A 19,802-nucleotide genomic window follows, 5' to 3' on the forward strand; every position below is an offset into this window, starting at 1 on the left:
GCCAGTATCACAGATGCTGTCTCTCAGCTAATTGCATGAAGGCACGGCGGTGCACGAGGCGCAGGTGCTCGTTCTTTTCGTGAAGTCACTTAAGTGCGGTTTGCCTCCTTGTGTATGCTGGAACTTCTGAGCAAATATTTTCCGAGCTTTGTTGTCTCCCATTTAAACAGCATCGAGGATAAAAGAGACAACAACAACAAACAAAAAAAGGAAATGTGGAAGCAAAGCAGCAATACAGCAAAATACTACTTTATTTATCTGCAAGGCACAGCTGCTCCTCGGGATCATGTTCCAATGTAACTACAGCAGACAAATTTGAGTTTAAAAAACAAAACCAAAAAAAAAACCAGTGCTTAGATTCATTTTCTCTCACACTTCAGCAGATATGACTCCATTTTAACCAGCTTAGTGTTACAATATTCACAGTAAGACACGCTTATTACGTTGTCTTTGGTTAGAATTTCTGCCACGTCGATGTCAGTTGCAGGTCTGTTACCTCTTTGGAAAGGATTGTTTCAACATGGGAAGGACAAAGAATGAAAAGAAGGAGGGAAAAAAAACGGGCACTGCAGAAAATTAGACAAAGAGAATAAAGCTGAAATTCTCCTACATAAGCCAACATGATTTATTTAGCACAGAGAAACTTTGTAACATTTCCCTCCACTACCCACCACCACTAAAATCCCTGAAGACAAACTAGTGTACACATCTGGCTCTTGGCCATGTTCCCATGCCCGCACTGTCAGCAGGCATTCTGGGATTGGGTTCCTGCACACAGTCTTTGTGTATCCTCTGACTGCCACGAGCGCCAGGCCCCTGAGTCACGTTGGTGACGTCCACCAGTTCCCGCCTCTCGGACAGGGCGGTCACCATGTGTTCCAGCTTGGAGCGGATGGTTGTGTAGTGGTGCTGGCGCTCTTTGGTCAGCTTGCGGAAGCAATCCTTTAAAGTGGTGTCTGGAGCTGCCTGGGTGGGCACGGGCTGTCTGGAAGACACCAAGTGGGGAGAGGTGTCCTGGCTCGGCCCTCTGCTTATTTGAGTAATGATGCTGAGATGCTGTGGGAGCTGCAGGTCGGTCTGGCTTTCAGCCTCCGTCACCGACCGCCTCGTCTGAGTCGACACGTGGCAGGTGCTGGGGGTCTCCGTCTCTTTTTCTGCTCGCTGCTCTGCAGAGAAATGTGGAGTCATGCTGCCAGCAAGGATCTCCTCCTGAACGTGCTGCCGCTCCATCCAGTCGTCGTTTAGAGTCGAAGTGTCAGACTCTGGGCTGGCTTTATGTGGAGATGCAGGGTCACAAGGTAGCTGCAATGCTAGCGTTTGTGGCTTACGGCTGGGCGTGCTTGTCAGACACGCTGGCCTCTCACTACGCAGGTGAGGGGAGGAAGCAACTGAGTGTTTGAGGTGCTCAAAGATGCCGCTGTTGCGGACACTTGGAGGTCCGTGAGTGTTTATGGGTAGAGACTGGGCATATAGGATACGAAACTCCTCGTCAAATTTCTCAGTTATCTGACCAGAAAGCTCAATCAGGTTGCTGCTATTTAGTTTGCCATCAGTCCAGTTGAACCTGAATTGAATTTTAAGCACATATAGCTGAAGGTAAGAAGCAGACCCAGCAAGACGGATGCATAACTTTACAGTCTAATAAATCAGGAGGGCACGATGGCTAGCGGGCTCTTACCTGTAGGAACCTGTAGCCACTCTGTTTCCATCAACCAGCATGAACCTCTCGTGAACTTTACCCGTAATCCTCGCTCCGGATCTCATGTAATAAGTTGTGCCGGTTATAGTTCGCACCCTCATTTGCTGCAAAGGATTAGAGACATGTTTTGGGGGTTTTTTTGGGATGCCATCTGATGCTCATGTTGTGCACACAGAGCTATGCTTGTCTTAAACGAACCAGCTACATACCCGAAGGTCATCCAGGCGAACGTTGAGATTTTTGCACATCTTGAGGAAAGCGGGCGCGCACGACTGGTCCAGCAGGATGTAGACAGGGACTCTGCGCTGGGAGCAGGCCTCCTGAAGGTCCTTAAAGATATCCAGGTCTGTCAGGGAGTCTGTAACTATGGCAATCACCTGCAGTGGAAAATTACAGAGGTAATATAATAGAATTCTCTTTTCGGGGGGCCGCAGCCGTGCTCTCGCAGATGTAACACATGATTGTGTTTTCATTATTATCAAATACAAGGCCCTATTCAAACAGAGCCGTGAATCTCTGTCTGACACACTCCCTGTAATGTGTGTGCTGATGAGCTTTCTATTGACTGTGGTCTGTTACCATGGCAATCGGCAGTAACGCTTGGTCAGCAAACAAATGACTTTTATACAGGAGACAAGTAGGTGCACTGTAGGGTTTGCCTCATTTTTCCCCAGCTTTGTTTTGCACCCAGATTTCTCCTTTTTTCACGAGCAGGAATGGAATTTGACACGCTGCGGTAAAGGTTGCATGTCGAGGATTAGACACGGACGTTTACATATCTTAGATTTATCGCTTCAAACTGGTGTTTTATCCACACGCAGCTTTGTCATTTGTACCACGCCTTATTTGGATGATGTTTGTGCGCGTGTGTGTGTGTGTGCTTTGGGTTGGGGGATGCTTGTTTTCAAGAGGCAGCATAGAAGCAGAGTTAAAATTCATAGAAACTCAGGAATGGGGCCGTTCCTTTGAGATGACCACCAGCAGTGCATGCTCACTGTGTGCTGTTACAGTCAGTGGCCTTCTTTATACAATAAAGACATTGTGCAGTGAGTGGTGTAACATTACAAAAGAACAAACAATCTTACAGCTCGACCAGGATTAGAATATTTTTAGAAGGATTGGCCCGGCTGTCGGCACATAACATGCACAACACCACCGTTAAGCTCTAAACCTGGGAGAAAATCCAGTGTTTGAAAACATTTCTAGCGAAAGAGGGAATGGAGATGAGCGAAGCAAGTCGAGGCACATCTGGTACGCAGGTTCTACACAGGCCTGAGGTGCTACAAACTCCCTCTCTCCTCGTGCAGGAATGTCTCTTTTCAAAACCAGAGGCTGTACTGACAGCTCCCGTCAGGAACATCACATTAAATATTCATGCTTTGTTTTTGTTTGTTGCATTCCCCCCCCCCCGTCCTTTTAAGGTTGGTGATTTCTTCTAATCCAGATTTCAAAGCACGAACTTCTAAAATTCAAAGTGATCAAGGGAGTTCCATGTGGACAATGGAGCCTTTATGGACACTTTTTTTTTTACGTTTTCCCTCCAGAAATGATGCAAAAAAGTGTCTACATATACTGGCTTACTGACTGTGTGGTTGTTGTGGTGGTGATGGGGGGAGATAAAGCCCAGGTGATAAATGTCACCTGACAAAACCAAAATAAAAGTCCTGTTTTAGGATAATAACGCACAAATAAGAGATACTGTAGGAGGACTACTACAAAGGACTGTGCAAAAATAATGGTGTAAAAAAAAACAAACTTCAAGTGAATATCACATTTCAGTGTGATACAGGATACGCATTAAAGGACAGTTTATTTTAAGGGCATGAAAAATAGAATGAATGACAGCAGATATGTGCGTGTGCGCGGGCCTGTGCGTACCTCTCTGGCACTTTTAATCATGCGCCTTGCAGCCTCCTTGCAGCTGTAAATGCATTCGCCGTAGCTGGGCTGGAAGTGCGCCACGGCCCGCGTCACTCCCCGGTAGGAGCCCGCTGTGAAGGCGGGCCATCCGAGGTCCAGGAGCGGCGGCTCCACGTCTGACACCTCTGGGAAATAAGTGACCGAGGAGCAGTCCAGGGTGCTACTGAGCGACCGCTCGAGCGCCTGTTCCTCCCCGTGGAAAGACGAGCACCGCGGTGGCACGGCGGCGCTCCTGATCTGTTGGATCTCATCGTCCGACAGAAAGTTGGGGATCCTCTCTCTCACGAGAAAGTCCAGAAAGTTATCGAGACCCCCGGACAGCAGCTCCTCCAGAGCCAGCCGGTGCCTCTCATTGTACACTTCCTGTAGGTTCAGCTCGTCTGTCCCGCGAGGTTTTGGACCAAACCTCAGAGGTGAGTCGTCCAGGCACTGAGACAGGGCCATCGCCGCGTCTATCGCTTCCTTTTACCTGAATCACACAGCAGCGGGCAGGTAACGCTTTGACCTGCAGGAAGGAAATTTGTATTTTGTTGCTTCCCTCCGTTCGTGCTCGACGTGGATCCGCATTGGCTGCGGGGTGGTTGTCAAACCAGAGCGGCGTCACCAGACTCGCCGAGCCAGGCTGTCAGTGTAATGTAAAGGTTGTCTCATTGGCTCATTTGGAGGAAAACAAGCCTCCTGTACGTCCCTCTGCTACCCTGATCCGGTTACACCGCAGATAGCAGGGATCACCAGAGGTCCCACTTCGACGCTTTTTCGTGATATCGTGTCTCCGAGGATTCATTTAGCTCGTAGTTCAACGTTTGTTTGTTTTTTTTATAAAAACACAGTTTATTAAGAAAATAAAAATGCAGACTCTCTGACTTTAGATGGAAGTAAAAACACAGGAAGCAGTTTACTCATCTGTCACAGTGAAACTCAAGATTAGGACAATATACCACAATCTATTGAATTATAGTAATATTTCACATAAACTTTAAAGTCTACATATTTATGGAGTGATGCAGTTAAGGGAAAATAATTGCAGAATTATTATTTTTTTTAACCTGACAAGCCGGTATAACCAGAAGAGAAGCAGATCCACTAAGTTCCACCAGATCACAAACCGTCCACTAAAGCAAACAAATACTCTACAGCTCTGAACTCTAAATCAACATGTGTCTTTTAACCTTACAGCACAGCATGCACAAGTCTTATTCCTGCACACCGGACCTGCTGGTTGAGTTGTCTTACTTTTTTTTTTATTGCGATTCATCTTCCCGATAGATTATCTTTGTTTTTCCTGACTGTAGGCAACGTCTAAACCCAGTGAGGACAAACTGGGAGGGGATAGCTAATCCATGTTCCGTAAATACTGGAGGCACGCATTTGTCCTATATGTTCTGACGCTGTTTTTGTATATACTGTGGGCATCCGGCTGCAGGCACTCTACTTGTTTCATATATACATAACCTAGTTTACACATGCCTAAGAAGTTAGGCTACTGCAATACTTTTAAGTAGACGTGTCCATGTTGTTTGTCCAGTGGATTAGTGGATTTAGAGTGACCTTATCATACTTAATATCACCATGTAAACATGTCCTCATGTATCTTTGATGCCGCTTGTTGATATGCTTTCCATTTTAAGTCACGATTGCTCCCTTTTAGGTATGCTGTTTTACCATTAGCTCTTAAATTCACAGCTTTTCTGTTTAACGCTCGTCCGCTTTTTTCCTGTGCGCTTTTACGCGCCTGAGGCCAACAAGGTCACAAGGGTCACGGCCGTACAAACCCTTTTCCCTTTACATTGCGAATAACTACCACTCCTAATTTGAATAAAGGGAAATGTGTTCTTCTGTTTCAAGTTAAATGCACACAAGTCCAATTAGGCTACAGTTACTGTGCGTCTGCGTAAATTGGTGTTATCACTATTATGCTTGTGCGTAACTGTCTATTTTAAGCCAGTGGTCTAATAGGCCTGTGCTTTAAATGACAATTCCCACAACGATTAATATTCATAGTAGCTCTTCAAGAGTATTTTTTTTTCTAAAGATGACAGCCATCTATTGAAAAAAGCATGTGACCTAATTAGGGTTATCTTTTGGGTGATGAAGCTCAGTGAAACGGGAGATGAATGAACTGTCAAATTCCAAATATACACAATACAAAACATCTGATCCGCCTGCTTTGTATTGTAGCTACTTATGCCATTGCAGCTACTTATAACCCGCGTGTGTTGAATGCACTGCCTTACCCCTATAACGATATACCCAAATGTGCGCTGGGCTCAGTATACGTACCCTCCTCCCCCTTCCACACACACACACACACACACACACACACACACACACACACACACACACACATCCCCATCTCATCCCCGCCCCTCTCCAAAATTTTAGATGAAAGGGCTTTTGGATTTTGGATGACGCTCTGTATCACGTGTTCATAGGAAATACACTCGCTATAATTTTTTTTGGAGCAGCCTCGTCCTGCACCGCCGACCATAGTTGTTTTGCAGTCTTCATACAGTGTAGCGGAGGGGTGGAAAGGTAATGTAATGTAATGTACCTTGCCGTGGTCACTGACGGGTTCACGCCAGTTCACCGGGTTCACTTGAGGAGAGCTCCCACCCCCAGCTCGCCTCCTCTTCTTCGCAAAGCGCAGCGATCGGAGCTAATCCAATATTATTCATTTATATATTAATGTCGGATTCCATTTTTTACCACCGACGGCTGAGGTAAGGACACATCTTATTCATCCGAAACACGAATACGTCTCACTGGGTGACGAGGTGCGATCTCCAAAGTTGTTTACTGGAATTATGTGTCGCTATTGAATATTGAATTTTCATCTGGTGCTGTAGTGGAGGCAGTTTATATGAAGTCGCCAATGTATAAAATGGCGACAGTAGGTGGAGGAGGGGGGTGGAGGATTTTTTTGGGAATATTCATAAGGTTATATAGAGTGGCAGATCGCCTTTGGCAAGTCGGCTCCGAGGCGGTGTGTTGCCCCACAGCCTCGTGAATGGAGCGAAACGGGTTAACTCGTCAGTTTGTTACAGTTACAACCACGGATCCTCCGTCGGGCTCAAATTGCGCTCCTTCTCGCGCTATACAATGTGGCGTATGTGCTTATTTTATTGCACAACGCGCTCTGTTTCCCCCACTGTGCTGCGAGTGTGAGTGCTTTTACTTGTGAAAGACTTCTGAACACAGTAGTGTAGCAGGCTTGTCGACTGATTTTTTTTATAAAAAAGAAAAAGAAAACAGCCTCCGAGTTCATAGATGTTCAAACTGTACGCCAAGTATCAATTTTCACCTATTGATCGCTCACTCGCTGCAAATTTATTTCTGTTGCCAGAGCAGAAAGGTAGGCCTGTATCTCTGTGCAAAGGACTCTTTTTCATTTCCTTCTCTTCCTCCTACCAACATGTGCTGGTGCCCTACACACACTCTCCCTCTCTCTCTCCCTCTCTCTCGCTCTCCCTCGGTCTCTCTCGCACACACACGATACATGTACAGTAGAGTAAGTAGAGCTTCTCTTTTGGCAGATATTTCGCAAATTGTGCACTATTAATGATCCATTGATATATTTAAATATATAAATATATAAATATATATATATATATATATATATATATATATATATATATATATATATATATATATATATATATATATATATATTGTGTGTGTGTGTGTATGTGTGAGTGTTCGCTCCTGTAGGGCACATTGTCATTTATCTGCACATAAATATTGACCCAGCTTTGAATGCCATGTGTCTGTCTCTGGCTTTAGGGGAGGGACCTCTGCTCTGACTAATGTTGCCTCTGTGAATCATTTGTGGGTCCAGTGTCCATAGCACAGGAGACAACCCCAAATTATTCAAGCAGTCAGCTAGACAGGCATGGTTTACGGGTAATTTTTGGAATGTATTTTAATTGTTTAACCATGCGAGCTTATTAGAAATGACGTTGGGTCATGGAAATGACTGCGCAACTCTTCTGCCACAGAGGTTTTCCTCAGACAGGAGGTGTTTTTTGGGGCTGTGTGGGGCACAGTCCAGTCTCCAGTGAACGTTTCTGCACTCCAATAGTTAATTTGCAGGCTGTGTGATGACCAGCAAAAACAAAGGTAAATGAGCTCTCGCTGTGCTGCTCCGGCAGACCGGGTTCAGCTTTGGCCCGGTGAGTTGAGTATGTGTGGAGGTTTTCACTCTAGCAGGACACTTACACCGGGGGAATGTCAATTCCCTTTTGTGGATCCCTGGGAACGGTCTTCCATCTCCCTTCTCGGAACTGCTCTAATGAGGCCAGGCATATTGCCTTTCATCCCGCACTCCCTGCAATTAGGCACAGCTCATAGTTTTCGTCATGGCCACAGCGGAGTGTTTGTATACACAGACACAATGTAGTGGGCCAAGAGTGCCCACTCCCCTCCAAAAAATACAGCATCTCTGCCCATGCCATCCCTCCATATACCTGGCATACTGTACTTTTAAGGATGTGGTGTTCTGAGTTCCAATAGCAGTCGCTGTGGATGTTATGTTTGTGTGTGTGCCTCCCACAGCTTAAAACGAATCCCGTGCCAGAGAATACCAAGGAAGGTCATATGGTCATGATTTGCAGATTTAGCTGACATGGAGTGTATAACATTCCTTGGGTTCGGAGAAGAAAATCAACTATCTAATGCCAACCAGATCTATTTCCAGCCGTTTTATATAAACAAGCATTCATGATAGTGGCATACCTCATGATCCTCACAGAGAATTCTCCAACACACAACGCCGAGTCCTATTTCTCCCACCAAAAAGGTCGGCGTTCAAAGCAGGTTCACTTTTATTTGGGTCTTTCATCCTTTTTGGTTTTGCTTTTGTCAGCGGACCAATGCCGTATCGAAGCCCGGACCGCTCAAAAGGCTCACTAAAACAGCATGTTTGCACAGTTCCAACCAAAAGAAACGTCCGTGCACTGATGGGTGGGAAAAAACCTTGGGGCTAGTGGGGAAAAAGAGCCCCTGCCACTTTTTCTGTCCCATGCAAGAAAGGTTTGGTCAGCAGGAGCTGGCATTTACCAGGCTTTGGCAGTTAGAAGAGGCTGTGATGTCAGCCATTTTAGGATGGACAGTACAATGTGCGATATGCCGCCATCTTTCTTCCTTTTCTTCTTAAGTTGCCAAATGAATGCCTGTAGTCTTGGCTACAAAACTGAAGAACTTATTCATGAAAAGTGATTTTTAAAAAGATGTATGACTCAGATTTTTTTTATTTATTTATTTTTTACTCTCAGCGCACCACCGTTTACTCGTCTGTCATTCATTTGGGTCACGGGTAGAAGGGTTGGCAGAACAATGTAGACATTTCAACAGCGAGTGGTCATATTAACACAAAACAGGGCCGTCCGAAAAAGATGCCGGCAGTCAGGCAGAGCGCGGTAGGTATGTACTGTACCGCCTCGGTCACCGGGCCTCCGCGCAGATTTAGCAAGATAAAAACAGTGACGGGAGGTCATTTGTGTCCCGTTCAGCTGTGATATTCCTTTCATCGGCCCGTCACACGCATGAGAACAGTGCGGCAGAGTTTCTTTTTTTTCCCCACAATGTGATTGAGAGGGGGAAAAAAAGCAAAGTTGTTGCTGCAGACCTCACCCAAAGTTGACTGAAAGAGACTTGAACCATGAATGGAGTTTTCAAAGATGGCTGGCGGGGCATGTGGATTAAGTTTGTCCTGCACCGGATGCAGTCCAAGGAATTCAGCACGCACGCGTGTGTGTGTGTGTGTCTTGAGGTTGGGTGGGTGTGGATGAGTGACTCTGCTGTGTGTGTGTGTGGCATGGTGGGCAAGGGGAAGAGAGGGGTTGCCATGGCGATGTTAACACATGAGTGGCACCACCGACTGGTCTCCCAGTGGACGAGGCTGCAGTCATGGAGGTAAGAGGGGGGGCGGCGTGCGTGAGGAGGAGGAGAAGGACGTGGACGAGCTGGCTGACAACACCTGCGTCTCAGACATTCAGACACTAATACGCACACAAACACACCCATGGAAAGGAAATAATCAGAGCCCACAATGGAGACTGAGACCACACACTGAAACCTCTTCATATGTCTTCAGCTGGACGGGCTGTGGAGAGACCTGTGCGCTCTGTCAGCGTAGTTCTAATGACCCTGATGTCTCTGAATTGTTTTTCAGCACACGTAACGCTGGAGCACGACACTCACGCTGGCACGGACGCACAAAGGTGTCCCCAAAACTGAAAGCTGCCCCTCATTAGATGTCAGGAAGGAGCAGCGCGTCATGACGGACACGAGATACGAGCAGACGCGGCGGAAACCGAACAATTCGACAGTCGGCCGCGTAAAAGGCTCCCAGCACTGAGTCACGTTTCCCTTATAAATGAGGCGCCATTGTTCCCTATCTCTTCTCTGTGCAAGACAGTAATTGCTCTCTGTCTCTGGCTTATATTTGGGTGTCCAGCTGATCCACTCACATGGCGTTAATCTATTTAATGGACGTTTGGCAGGAAAGATTCCTGCTAAACAGATTTTTTTTGATCATTCAAATGTATCTGTCAGGAGTCCCCCCACCCCCCCACCCCCCCAATCCACCTCAACCCCCAGCAGACAGAAAGTCTTTTTTTTTTTTTAACAGATTTTTTTTTTGAAGGAGTCTCTCAAGACAGCCGTGGATCACTGTCACAGCAAATTACACACAAAATAAATGTTGTCATAAGTGCGAGAATTTATTCTTTTCCTTTTCCTTTTTTTAGCTCTTCTGTGACTGTCACGCCGAGAGACTCCTTGCCAGTTATTCAGTTCAAAGAGAAAGATTTTTCAGAACGGTGCGGGTGCTAAATGTTGCGGAGGTGAGGTGGGAGTGTGTGAGGACCAAGCGTAGAGAGTTGCGTGCCTACAAGCGTGTCAGCGGGGAGGAATATTGAAACAGCACAGCCTGTCATCATCGTCAGTCATCCTCACACTTCACTCCCAAATGTCTGAGTTCTGTCTTCCTTTGTCCTTCTCCCTCCTCCAGCCTTCGCGTTCTCATTCATGTGAACGGGCGGCACAACACAAACACCAATCTCTGTTCGCGTCAACTGTAGGTGACCCAACAATCTGGGAGTGTTTGAATCAGTCATCAGACTGTTTTGAATTAAATTTTAATGTCTAGCAACCACTTTGCAGCCTCGCCTCCCTCTTCCGCTGGCAGCAGCTCGCTGTAGATTGGGCATGGTTTGTTTTTTTGTTTTTTTCCCCCTTTTTTTTCGTGTTGTAATATTGTAATTACTGCAGCAGTTTATGAGGTGATGGATGGGAATACATGCTGCTCTCTTTCAACTGTTTTTTTTTTTTTTTGGCATGGAAAAAAAAAGGTGGTAGCACTCACGTGGTTGCCATTTAAAAGTAGACGGGGATATAATTAAATATTAATGAGATGTAAATATAATATTGTTATGGAAATGATGGTGTAAGAGCACATGAGGCTGTAAATCTTAATGCTGCTATTAAATCGGGCGGAACGTATAAACCCCATCAGAATTTAAACCTGGTCTAATCCCATTTGTTTGGAAACGCTTGTTTTTTGGGGGGAGGAAAGGAAAAAAAAGTGTAACGGTTTAAACGTGGTTTTAGTCCAGCGAGCGAGGACTCTCCGTTTCTCCCCCTTTGGAGCGTGGGTGTTCGGAAAAACACGTCTGAGAGCTCTGCCACTTTCCCTCACTTCAGATACAACTCCTCTGGTCAAATTAGATGAAAAGAGTTTCCTCCTCGTGTGCCCCCCCACCCCCACCCTCCCACAGAGACGGTGCCACTGCGAGGACATACGACACACCGAGGACAGTGATCGTCTGAGCGTTGTCTACCTCGCCGCTGAAACACAAGGCCGGGCTTTTCAGAGGGAACCATTCAATGGCTCCCTGTCTGGGAAGCCCTTGTCTTGTGTCTGCTCGCACGTCTCGCTCGCCAGATAAAGCAGCCCATTCTTTAGATAGGTGACCTGATTCTTTATGTAACCTTTCTCAACTTTTGGCTTGTTTCAGGTTTTCTCATGCAGGAAGTGGAGTGTTTCTCTCGGGGAGGGGAGAGCGTCTGTACTGGGCCGGCGTCTGTCTCGTCACAGACCGGCATCCCTTGCAGGGGCTGCTACGCCAGTCGCAGCCCACAGCCAAAATTACAGTACCCTCTCCGTGAGTTTAGTTTCAAACACATCCTGGCACATAATGTGCTCTCTGTTGGATGAGCGCAGCAATTGGGGCAGCTCAGACAAACGGAGCCAGCGCTGATTTTTCGCAGAGTTCTATAGCATAGGAACATCTCTCGCACAGATGTTTCAGATGTGCATGACTACATCCCTCTGCTGCATGAAAGCTGACTTCTAAATCCCTCGTTCAGTGGAACAGCCTCAGTGAACCCCGTGTCCTCACCAGGGGTTAATCGAGTGTGCCGTCAGAGAATATCATGACCTCTCTGGCGGCAAAACATACAGCACATGCCCGCGTCTGGATGCAGTGAACCGGGATTACTGCATAAGATGCTGGTGACCTAGTTTTTTTTTTTTTGTTGTTGTTTGTTTGTTTTGTTTTAATTTTAGTTTTTTTCCCTCCTGTCAGAAAGCAGCAGCCATCAGTAGAAATGAAAAAGAGGCAGTTATAAGGAGGACGTCACAGCCTGTCTGGGATCAGTGTGTACTGTTGAGCAGTCATTTGAGGGTTTTAATTCTGGAACAGGTTCATCTTTTATTTACCATCCAGCCAGCCGTGGTGAACGCGCACGTGGATGCAGTAAAATGAAAAGTCTGTGAAAGTGCTCTTCAGTTAGCGCAAGCGCAGCGTGCCAAAAAAAATATGTGCTGGAAGTATGTGAAACGATTTCCTTTGTAAGCAGCAAACGGCAGCACGCCGTGCTTGAGGTATGCCGGATTTGAAAGGAAAGCAGGTTTAGGGGGAAATTAATGCGGCTGATGTCGTTCGCAGGGCGATAAGCCTGTGGTAGAAGGTAAAGCTTAAGTGATATAGAAAGATGGTGATTGGATGAGACCTGTTTTCAGCAGCATGTCACACATCAGTGCCTCTCCAGTGTCAGAAAAGAAGACGGGAGTGAAATACAGAGGCTCTGCGCGTGTGTCAGAAGTTCATTCAGAGGGCAGAGGCTGCGGAGCTGCGCCTCTACTTTGATATTTTTTCATGGGTTTTTTTTTGTGTTTAGCACTTACGGCTGGTAAAATGACTCTCAAAACCTCTCTACTGCAAATGCGGACTGCAATGTGTCTGTCATCTTGTCCTACAAACTTTGTTAAATATTTGCGAGAGAACGGAGGCACGTTTTATAAAAACGCGAAGAAGGAAGAGGGGAAATGTTGAAGACTGAAGTGACAATCCATATCCATCCGTATAATTGGAGTGTTATAGAAAGGGAAAGCCTGTGGAAGTGTTTTGCTAATGGATTTGTGCACTCAGTGATGTGTGTATCGTGTTTGTATGCATGCACGCATCGCCATGCTGCTGGCTGAACAAATGCAGGATGAGACGGATTGAGCCGCCAGCTTGTATCTAGCTTTGGATGTGTTTGTAGTAACCTTATGAGAATATTTCAAGTCCTCAACAGTACTGTTGTCAGCTGGCTGCTGCAACACACACCAGACACGCGAGTCACCTAATTTCCATTTCCACATTACATTATGCCCGGAAGGTACGCCATAACGTGCAATGTAAAACAAATGGCTCACATCCAAGAGTGGACTAATATTGTTCACTGAATTTAACCTTCATATGTTTGCTTTATAGTAACAAACCAAAGAGGAACAGGGCGGGACGACCTGCGCATGTGACAGTGCAGAAATATAGTGCGGCTCTCCCCTTAAAAAAAAAAAAATTAAAATCAAAAATCAGCTTTTTAAAAGAATTTTCATTTCTAATCGCACACGCACAATGACAAGGGAATATTTCTGTAAGACACAAATCTGTGCGTATATTTTGCATATTTGTGGTTGCTGAGACAATGTGAAAGAGTCTGTGGGGTTAGATACAGTGAGCACTATCAATTTGCAGTGGAGTGCAGCTCACTCAGCGGGTGCGAAAATCACCAGGGACAATATTTATTTAATGATATTAACCCTTTCCTGAATGCAGGAAACGGAGATCTCAGGACTGAAAGGAACCCAGCACCATTATGTTAACACACTACCTTTATCTTTATTTTACCAGCAAGCAGCATTTTGATGATGTTTTGTCAATATGGCAAAGCTTTACTAAATACATTTCAGAAGACACATGTTATCAGCGACGAGAAGGGACGATCGTAAGGCAGCTGTGGGGAAAAAAAACAAATATCAGTGAGATTAGTCATTTCTGACTGCGTGTATTCAAAGTGCGTGTGTGTGTGTTTTACTGTCTGTTAGTGAAGCTCTAAATTATATTAATATACTCGTTACTGGAATGCTTTCTCATATTTCCTATGCCTTTCTCCTTGATATATTTAATGCTAAATATTTTTCGGCATTTATGAAATCAGCCTAAAATCATTTTAAAAGATGAATAATAACCAATAATTTGTGCATGATCTCTGATCACTTTTAAATAATCTGCCTAGCGAGCGAGATTCATGTTACCTCGTTCTGTACGGTAATTTAAGGTGACCTTCCTCTTTGATTATGATCATAATAAAAAAAATCTTTTCCAAAAAAAAAAGCTCTTGACTCTTTTACTTTGGTGCTGTAATTGCTGATAAATACACTTATCACACTGAATTTCCACCTACACGTATTACCCTGTGTGGAGCTGTTAGCGTCCTCCGCACTGCGCTCGCTGTAATATGTAAAAATGTTTCATTCTTTTCATTTGGAAGCACAGACCATATACCTGCTTTTCATCTTTGTCAGGTCTTTATCTTTGATTTGCATGACATTCAAGTTTAATGAATAAATGTAATTATCTCACATTATATTCCTCCGTTTTGCCTCCTCTCATTGCTTCTTACTCGCTGTTTTTTGCACTTTTTAAAGATGAACGAATCACACCTCTCTCTTCTTTTGCACTCTTTCCTCACAGGTCCCCCGGGAGCTGTTAAACTTGTCCATGTGGCAGGAGTCCTAAAGTGGCAGAAGGCATGAAGCAACACTGTGATATCATAGTGGCTGGTCCATGACACTAAATTCCATTCAACCCTCTCCACTATCCACCCGCCCTCTGTTCTCATCACACCGGACAACCAATCACTCACGCTCCCATTTACACAAAGCTGCACCATGGCCAGCAAGAGGAAATCCACTGTACCCTGCATGATACCATCCAAATCCAAACATGTGCGTGAGGAAATCATACTGGGCTCGCTACCAGAACTCCTACCAACAATCCCAGAAGATAGCATACTCAGCATCTCTGGAGAAGAATCTGGGCATTTCTCTCACAGCTCCTCCAAATCTGAAAGTGGCAGTGAGATGCAGAAAGGAGGCACGTACAGCTGTCTGACTTGCCGTTTCGAGTCCAGAGATCTCAACTACTTTTTGGATCACATGCACAACTGCCACTTAGACTTCAGGGCCCAGCCCACCTTCTACTGCCTGAACTGCGGGGTGTCAGTAGTCCGCTTCGAGGCTCTCGCTCTGCACAACGCCAAGGCCCACCCGAAGATAATGCAGGGCCTCGTTACTGCCTCTCTAGCCGTCAACAAGAGGGATGGCGTAACAACTGTGGAGCAAAGCCTTTTCACGGACAGCGGAGAAGACTACAGAGAATCTGGGATCTCCCTCACCAAAACACCAATTGCAAAGATGATGAAAGCCAAGGGGGAGCACAAAAAGATTGTGGTTTCTCACACTGTGGAGGTACGGAAGATTGACACTGGAAAGGATGTAGACCCCAGCATGCTGACAAATGTGCCTGAACTCCAAAACGGGGCTCTCAGTATTTCTGGTGCCCCAGCTATGCCGAGGACCACTGTCACTCACGTGATTGCGACGACAGTGTCCAACCAAGTCTTTCACCAGCACACTCCCTCCCTTTACTCTCCCCCCTCCTCTGATTCCAATAAAGACCTTCCAAAGGTAATGATCCCCCTCAGCAGCATCCCCACCTACGATGCCGCCATGGACACCAGCAGCTTTCTCAAGACATCCTTTGGCAAGTTTCCCTACCCGACCAAAGCAGAGCTCTGCTACCTAACAGTGGTGTCAGAGTTCCCCGAAGAGCAGATCAAACTGTGGTTTACTGCCCAACGACTCAAGCAGGGCATAAGCTGGTCTCCTGAAGAGATCGAAGAGGCCAGAAGGAAGATGTTCAACACCGTGTTCCAAGGTGGAGCACCCAAGAAGCAACCGACCACACCACGGCACGTCAATCACATCGTAACCCACCACACTGTAACTGCCCATCCAGGCTCAAAAGGACCAAACTTTCAGATGGCCAAAGTTCCATACAGTGGTGTAAAGGCCAGGTCTGTCGGAGTCATAGCCACACAGGCCAGCATGTCAACCAACCCCCACATTACCCGGGTCTCGTATTCTACTCCGGTTGTCCCCCCAAAGTTCCCCTCTGTAGTCAGAACTACACAGGTACTGACCAAGAATACTGAACCCACTGTGGAGCCGGAAAAGAGCAACGGCCTGGACATGGCTGGGAGCAGCGGTTGCGTCAGTAGCACCAGCAACATTCGAAGCAGCAGTAGCAGCAGCAGTTGCAGCAGTAGCAGCAGCATCAGCAGCTATTCCAGCAGTAGTAATGGTGTTGACAGTTTCACCAGGAAACCGGTGCACAACAGCGGCCCAGCCAACGGCATCAACAGCATTGCCACTTGCTCTGCCAACATTAGCAATAATGATGAGCACTGTGTTGCTGACACCAACGGCAAACCAAATGTCAAAAGCAACAGTTTACCAATCGGATCGGAAGGTTCAAACAGTAACAAGTGTGAAGAGTCCATTGACAACACCAGCAAATCTAACATCACTTGTAACAATCATGACAGCAGCATCATCAGTGCACAAGAGCCAGCCCACGCCTTGAAGCCCGATGATGATCAAAACAATTACATCCACGTGACCAACAACAGCAGTATTAGCAGTGAATATCCCAGTACTACCTGTAATGACAGTGTCCCCAACCTGAATCATGCCAGCAAATCCCCAACGGAAAGCACCAGCACCACTGTCATTGCAAAAAGCAGCTCATCCATTATTGAAGAAGGTAAAAGCAACAAAGACTTTCCCATCAAAGGCATGTCAATCTTACAGCAGCTCATTAAGGAGGAGGACGCATTTGCCGGGGACAAAAGCTGCCCCGAGCTCAAGCTTGACCCCATCAAGATCAACTTCAAGAGGCTGAAGATGACAGAACCAGATGCTACATCAGAGAATGCGCATCAAGAACACAAGTCCGAAACTGCGGAGGGGTCGGCTTGTCAGGCGTCTTTTTCTCCCCCCTGGGGCCACAAGACCCCGCAGCAGTTGCACATCCTCCGGCAGGTTTTCTCCAACACCCGCTGGCCCAGCAGCCAGCAGTACGAGGAGCTAAGCATCCAGACGGGCCTTCCCAAGTCAGAGGTGGTGCGCTGGTTCAGCGACAGCCGGTACAGCCACAAGAACGGGCAGCTGAAGTGGTTGGAGAATTACCAGCGGCCGCCCGCGGAGTCGGAGGATGCAAGGGGTCACGGAGATGCAGAGCCACCCAAGGACGCTCCGGCGGCCAAAAAGAAACTTGCTGAGCAAGACATGAACAAGCACCTTGAAGGAGAAGCAGGACTGAACTCAGGTCAGCGGGTTGTGTGGCAGGATTCATACTCACCGCTGATGGGCCTGATGGGATCCGAGGGGAGCGGCGAGCGAGGCCAGCGCGACGAATTGGGGCAGCCGGGAGCTTTGCAGGATCTCTGGTCAGAGCGAGCGGAGGACCACCAGCAGCCAGTGGCTAGTCAGTCACTCATTGAACAACAGACTGATTCCAATCAGGCCAGGTATTTGAGTCACAGCAATCCTTTTTGCACACCACTGAAACACACATTTCACTCACAGTGCCTTGTGATATTTTACAAGCTCGGTGCTATTTATCAATCAAGAAAACAAAAACAACGTAAGGCAGGTGGAGTGATGAAAGGGTGACAGCTTGTTGTTTGTAGTGACTGCTGCGTGATGTACAGTAAAAAGAAAGCAGGAGAAGCGGGTACAAGTACTCATGCTGTGTAGCTTATTCAGGCAATCAAAGGTCTGTGTTTAAGAAGCTATTTTTAGATAAGTAGGAGTCTGGCCCGCTGAATTATAGATTGAGAGCGCATGCTAACATATGTGAATAAATCATGACAATTGCCTTTGGTGAGTTAGATTTCCGAGAGGCAAGACAAGCCATACGCAGGCGTCTTTTTACTGTGCTACCCCCCACCCCAAAAAAAGCCCTTCAATTTTACAACACACTGCAGCAGTGCCATACAACCAGAATGATCCAATCGCATCCTCACGGTTTGTGTATGTTTTGCTTGCCTGTCTGTCTGCGTGTGCTGCTTAGCAGGGATCGCCTGAGGATGGAGATGCTGGAGGTGTGATGAAGCAGGCCTGCTCTCGCCAGAGGACCATGATGTTCAAAAGCTGGCTCGCTCCCCTGGCCGTGGTCTTAACACAAAAGAAAAAAAAGAGAAAAAAAAGAGTGTTCATAATGACAGCAGATGTGATTGTAGCTGGACCGTTGGACTCTGACTGTAACTGTGAATACCCCCCACCCCTCCTTCTCCTCCTCGTCCTCCTCCTACTTCTCCTCCTCCTCCGCCTCCTCCTCCTCTTCTTCTTCTTCCATCTGCCATCACTTCCTGCCATCGTCAAAAGAAAGAACTTCTCACCTTTGAGTCCTGTGATGTTTAAGCCTTTCATGCTTCTTTGTGGTTGTGTGGGGAGGGTGCACAATGAGGTCAGTACGAGGGATCAAAGACAAGAAAGAGAAAAGACGCACACTGACTGGAAAACTGACTTGAATGAGCGAAGATAGGGTAGGATAGGGCCGAGAGATATTGTTCTGGGGTCAGAGGGAGAAATATATATATATGATTGAAACTGCACTATAAAAGAGGGTTTGTACTGACTGGACAAACAAATGATGTGTCAAGGATATGTTATTGTTGGCTTTGTGATATTTTTTACTTTTTTAGCAACCAGTACTTCAGCACTGCCTTGAATTTTACTTTTTTTCTCCTTTATTTGGTTTTTCAATTCTATTTACTCTTCTATAGTCACTGTAAGTCCAGATGCAATCAAACATGTTTTATTTAGATCTGTATAAATGTTGGTGATCACTTTTGCAGTTCAGCTACACGCAAGAGACTATATACAATGCACTAATGAAGACAGCAATGCTAAAAAAAAAAAAAAAAAAGAATCACACTGCTCCACAGTAAAGGTATTGACTGCTCCGTCAAGATCAATACACTACACTGCCCTGCAAACTGAACAGAGAGAAGCCTGTCACGCTAACGTTGCCTTACTCAGCTCTGTCCATGTGTTTATATGACCTGTCTGTCCATCACCTTGCTTTCCAGCTACTGTGCTGTCCAGAAGAGAAGAAGAAAAAAGATAAAAAAGATAAAACATGCCAGTGCGTTGATGGTCACTGTTGGTCTATATCTGTGAAACAATCTTGTGCTGCTTTCTGTACACTTGGAGATGTTTAACTTTAAGCTGTAATTGTATCAAATATTGTTACTGGCAAAATGTTGTTTAAAGCAAAATTATCAATTTGATCCCTAGACACTGACAGAGTGAGATATTGTGCTAGCTAGAGAGCCAAATGAGGAGATCTTTGCTCTCCTCTGAATTTTCTTGTTTATATGAACATACAGTCACTACATGAATCCTACTAAGCTGCATCTTTGTCAAGCTGCTAATAGCTAAGAACGGTGCTATACCATCCAAAGTGAAATTGGAGGTTCATCTCCTACCAGCAGTGTATGCACTTGTGTCGAATGTTACAAATTTATTTTGGTTTGAGATAAATGGAATCTGGACTTACGGTGTTATGATGACTTAAACTTTTATGAAATAGTCTGATCATAAAGCACTGTTGTATCATCCTTTCTACACTTCCGAATCTTTACAGAATAAACTGAATACTCACCAAGCAGAACAGCCTCCTTTTTCCCCCCCACCTCTTTTGTTCGGCACCTTGTGTTAGGGGTGAATATGAATCATGTGGTGTTAGTCAAATTATTCAGTGTGATGAATGTTCAAGCAGCATGC

General features: G+C 45.9%; 2 protein-coding genes across 3 annotated transcripts; one reads left to right on the forward strand and one right to left on the reverse strand.

Annotated features, from left to right (window-relative positions):
• Positions 1-227: 227 nt before the first annotated feature.
• sack1d (scaffolding CK1 anchoring protein D) lies at positions 228-5,938 on the reverse strand. Its single transcript, XM_084927640.1, is given in 5 exon segments — positions 228-781; positions 784-1,564; positions 1,679-1,803; positions 1,909-2,076; positions 3,578-5,938. Coding segments are annotated over 5 exon segments (1,599 nt in total). The 5' UTR covers positions 4,064-5,938; the 3' UTR covers positions 228-742.
• A 141-nt stretch (positions 5,939-6,079) lies between these two features.
• On the forward strand, positions 6,080-19,689 carry zhx3a (zinc fingers and homeoboxes 3a). Of its 2 annotated transcripts, none has more exons than XM_084927636.1 (3): positions 6,080-6,339; positions 14,641-17,539; positions 18,085-19,689. In XM_084927636.1, exons 2-3 carry the CDS (start codon positions 14,838-14,840, stop codon positions 18,119-18,121), a joined length of 2,739 nt encoding a protein of 912 aa, XP_084783762.1. In that variant the 5' UTR covers positions 6,080-6,339; positions 14,641-14,837; the 3' UTR covers positions 18,122-19,689. The 2 variants fall into 2 exon arrangements, with proteins under 2 accessions (XP_084783762.1, XP_084783763.1); XM_084927637.1 differs by having other exon boundaries at positions 18,088-19,689.
• The last annotated feature ends 113 nt before the right edge of the window (positions 19,690-19,802 follow it).

This window comes from Perissodus microlepis, chromosome 5 (assembly GCF_051167445.1).
Source record: "Perissodus microlepis isolate ML-2025 ecotype Zambia chromosome 5, ASM5116744v1, whole genome shotgun sequence".
Lineage (NCBI taxonomy): Eukaryota > Metazoa > Chordata > Actinopteri > Cichliformes > Cichlidae > Perissodus > Perissodus microlepis.

Bases quoted from the DNA above. Each gene is read 5' to 3' on its own strand.
- zhx3a (XM_084927636.1), top strand. From the start codon at position 14,838: ATGGCCAGCAAGAGGAAATCCACTGTACCCTGCATGATACCATCCAAA. The intron at 17,540-18,084 runs GTATTTGAGTCA...TGTGCTGCTTAG, and splicing joins ACTGATTCCAATCAGGCCAG to CAGGGATCGCCTGAGGATGG.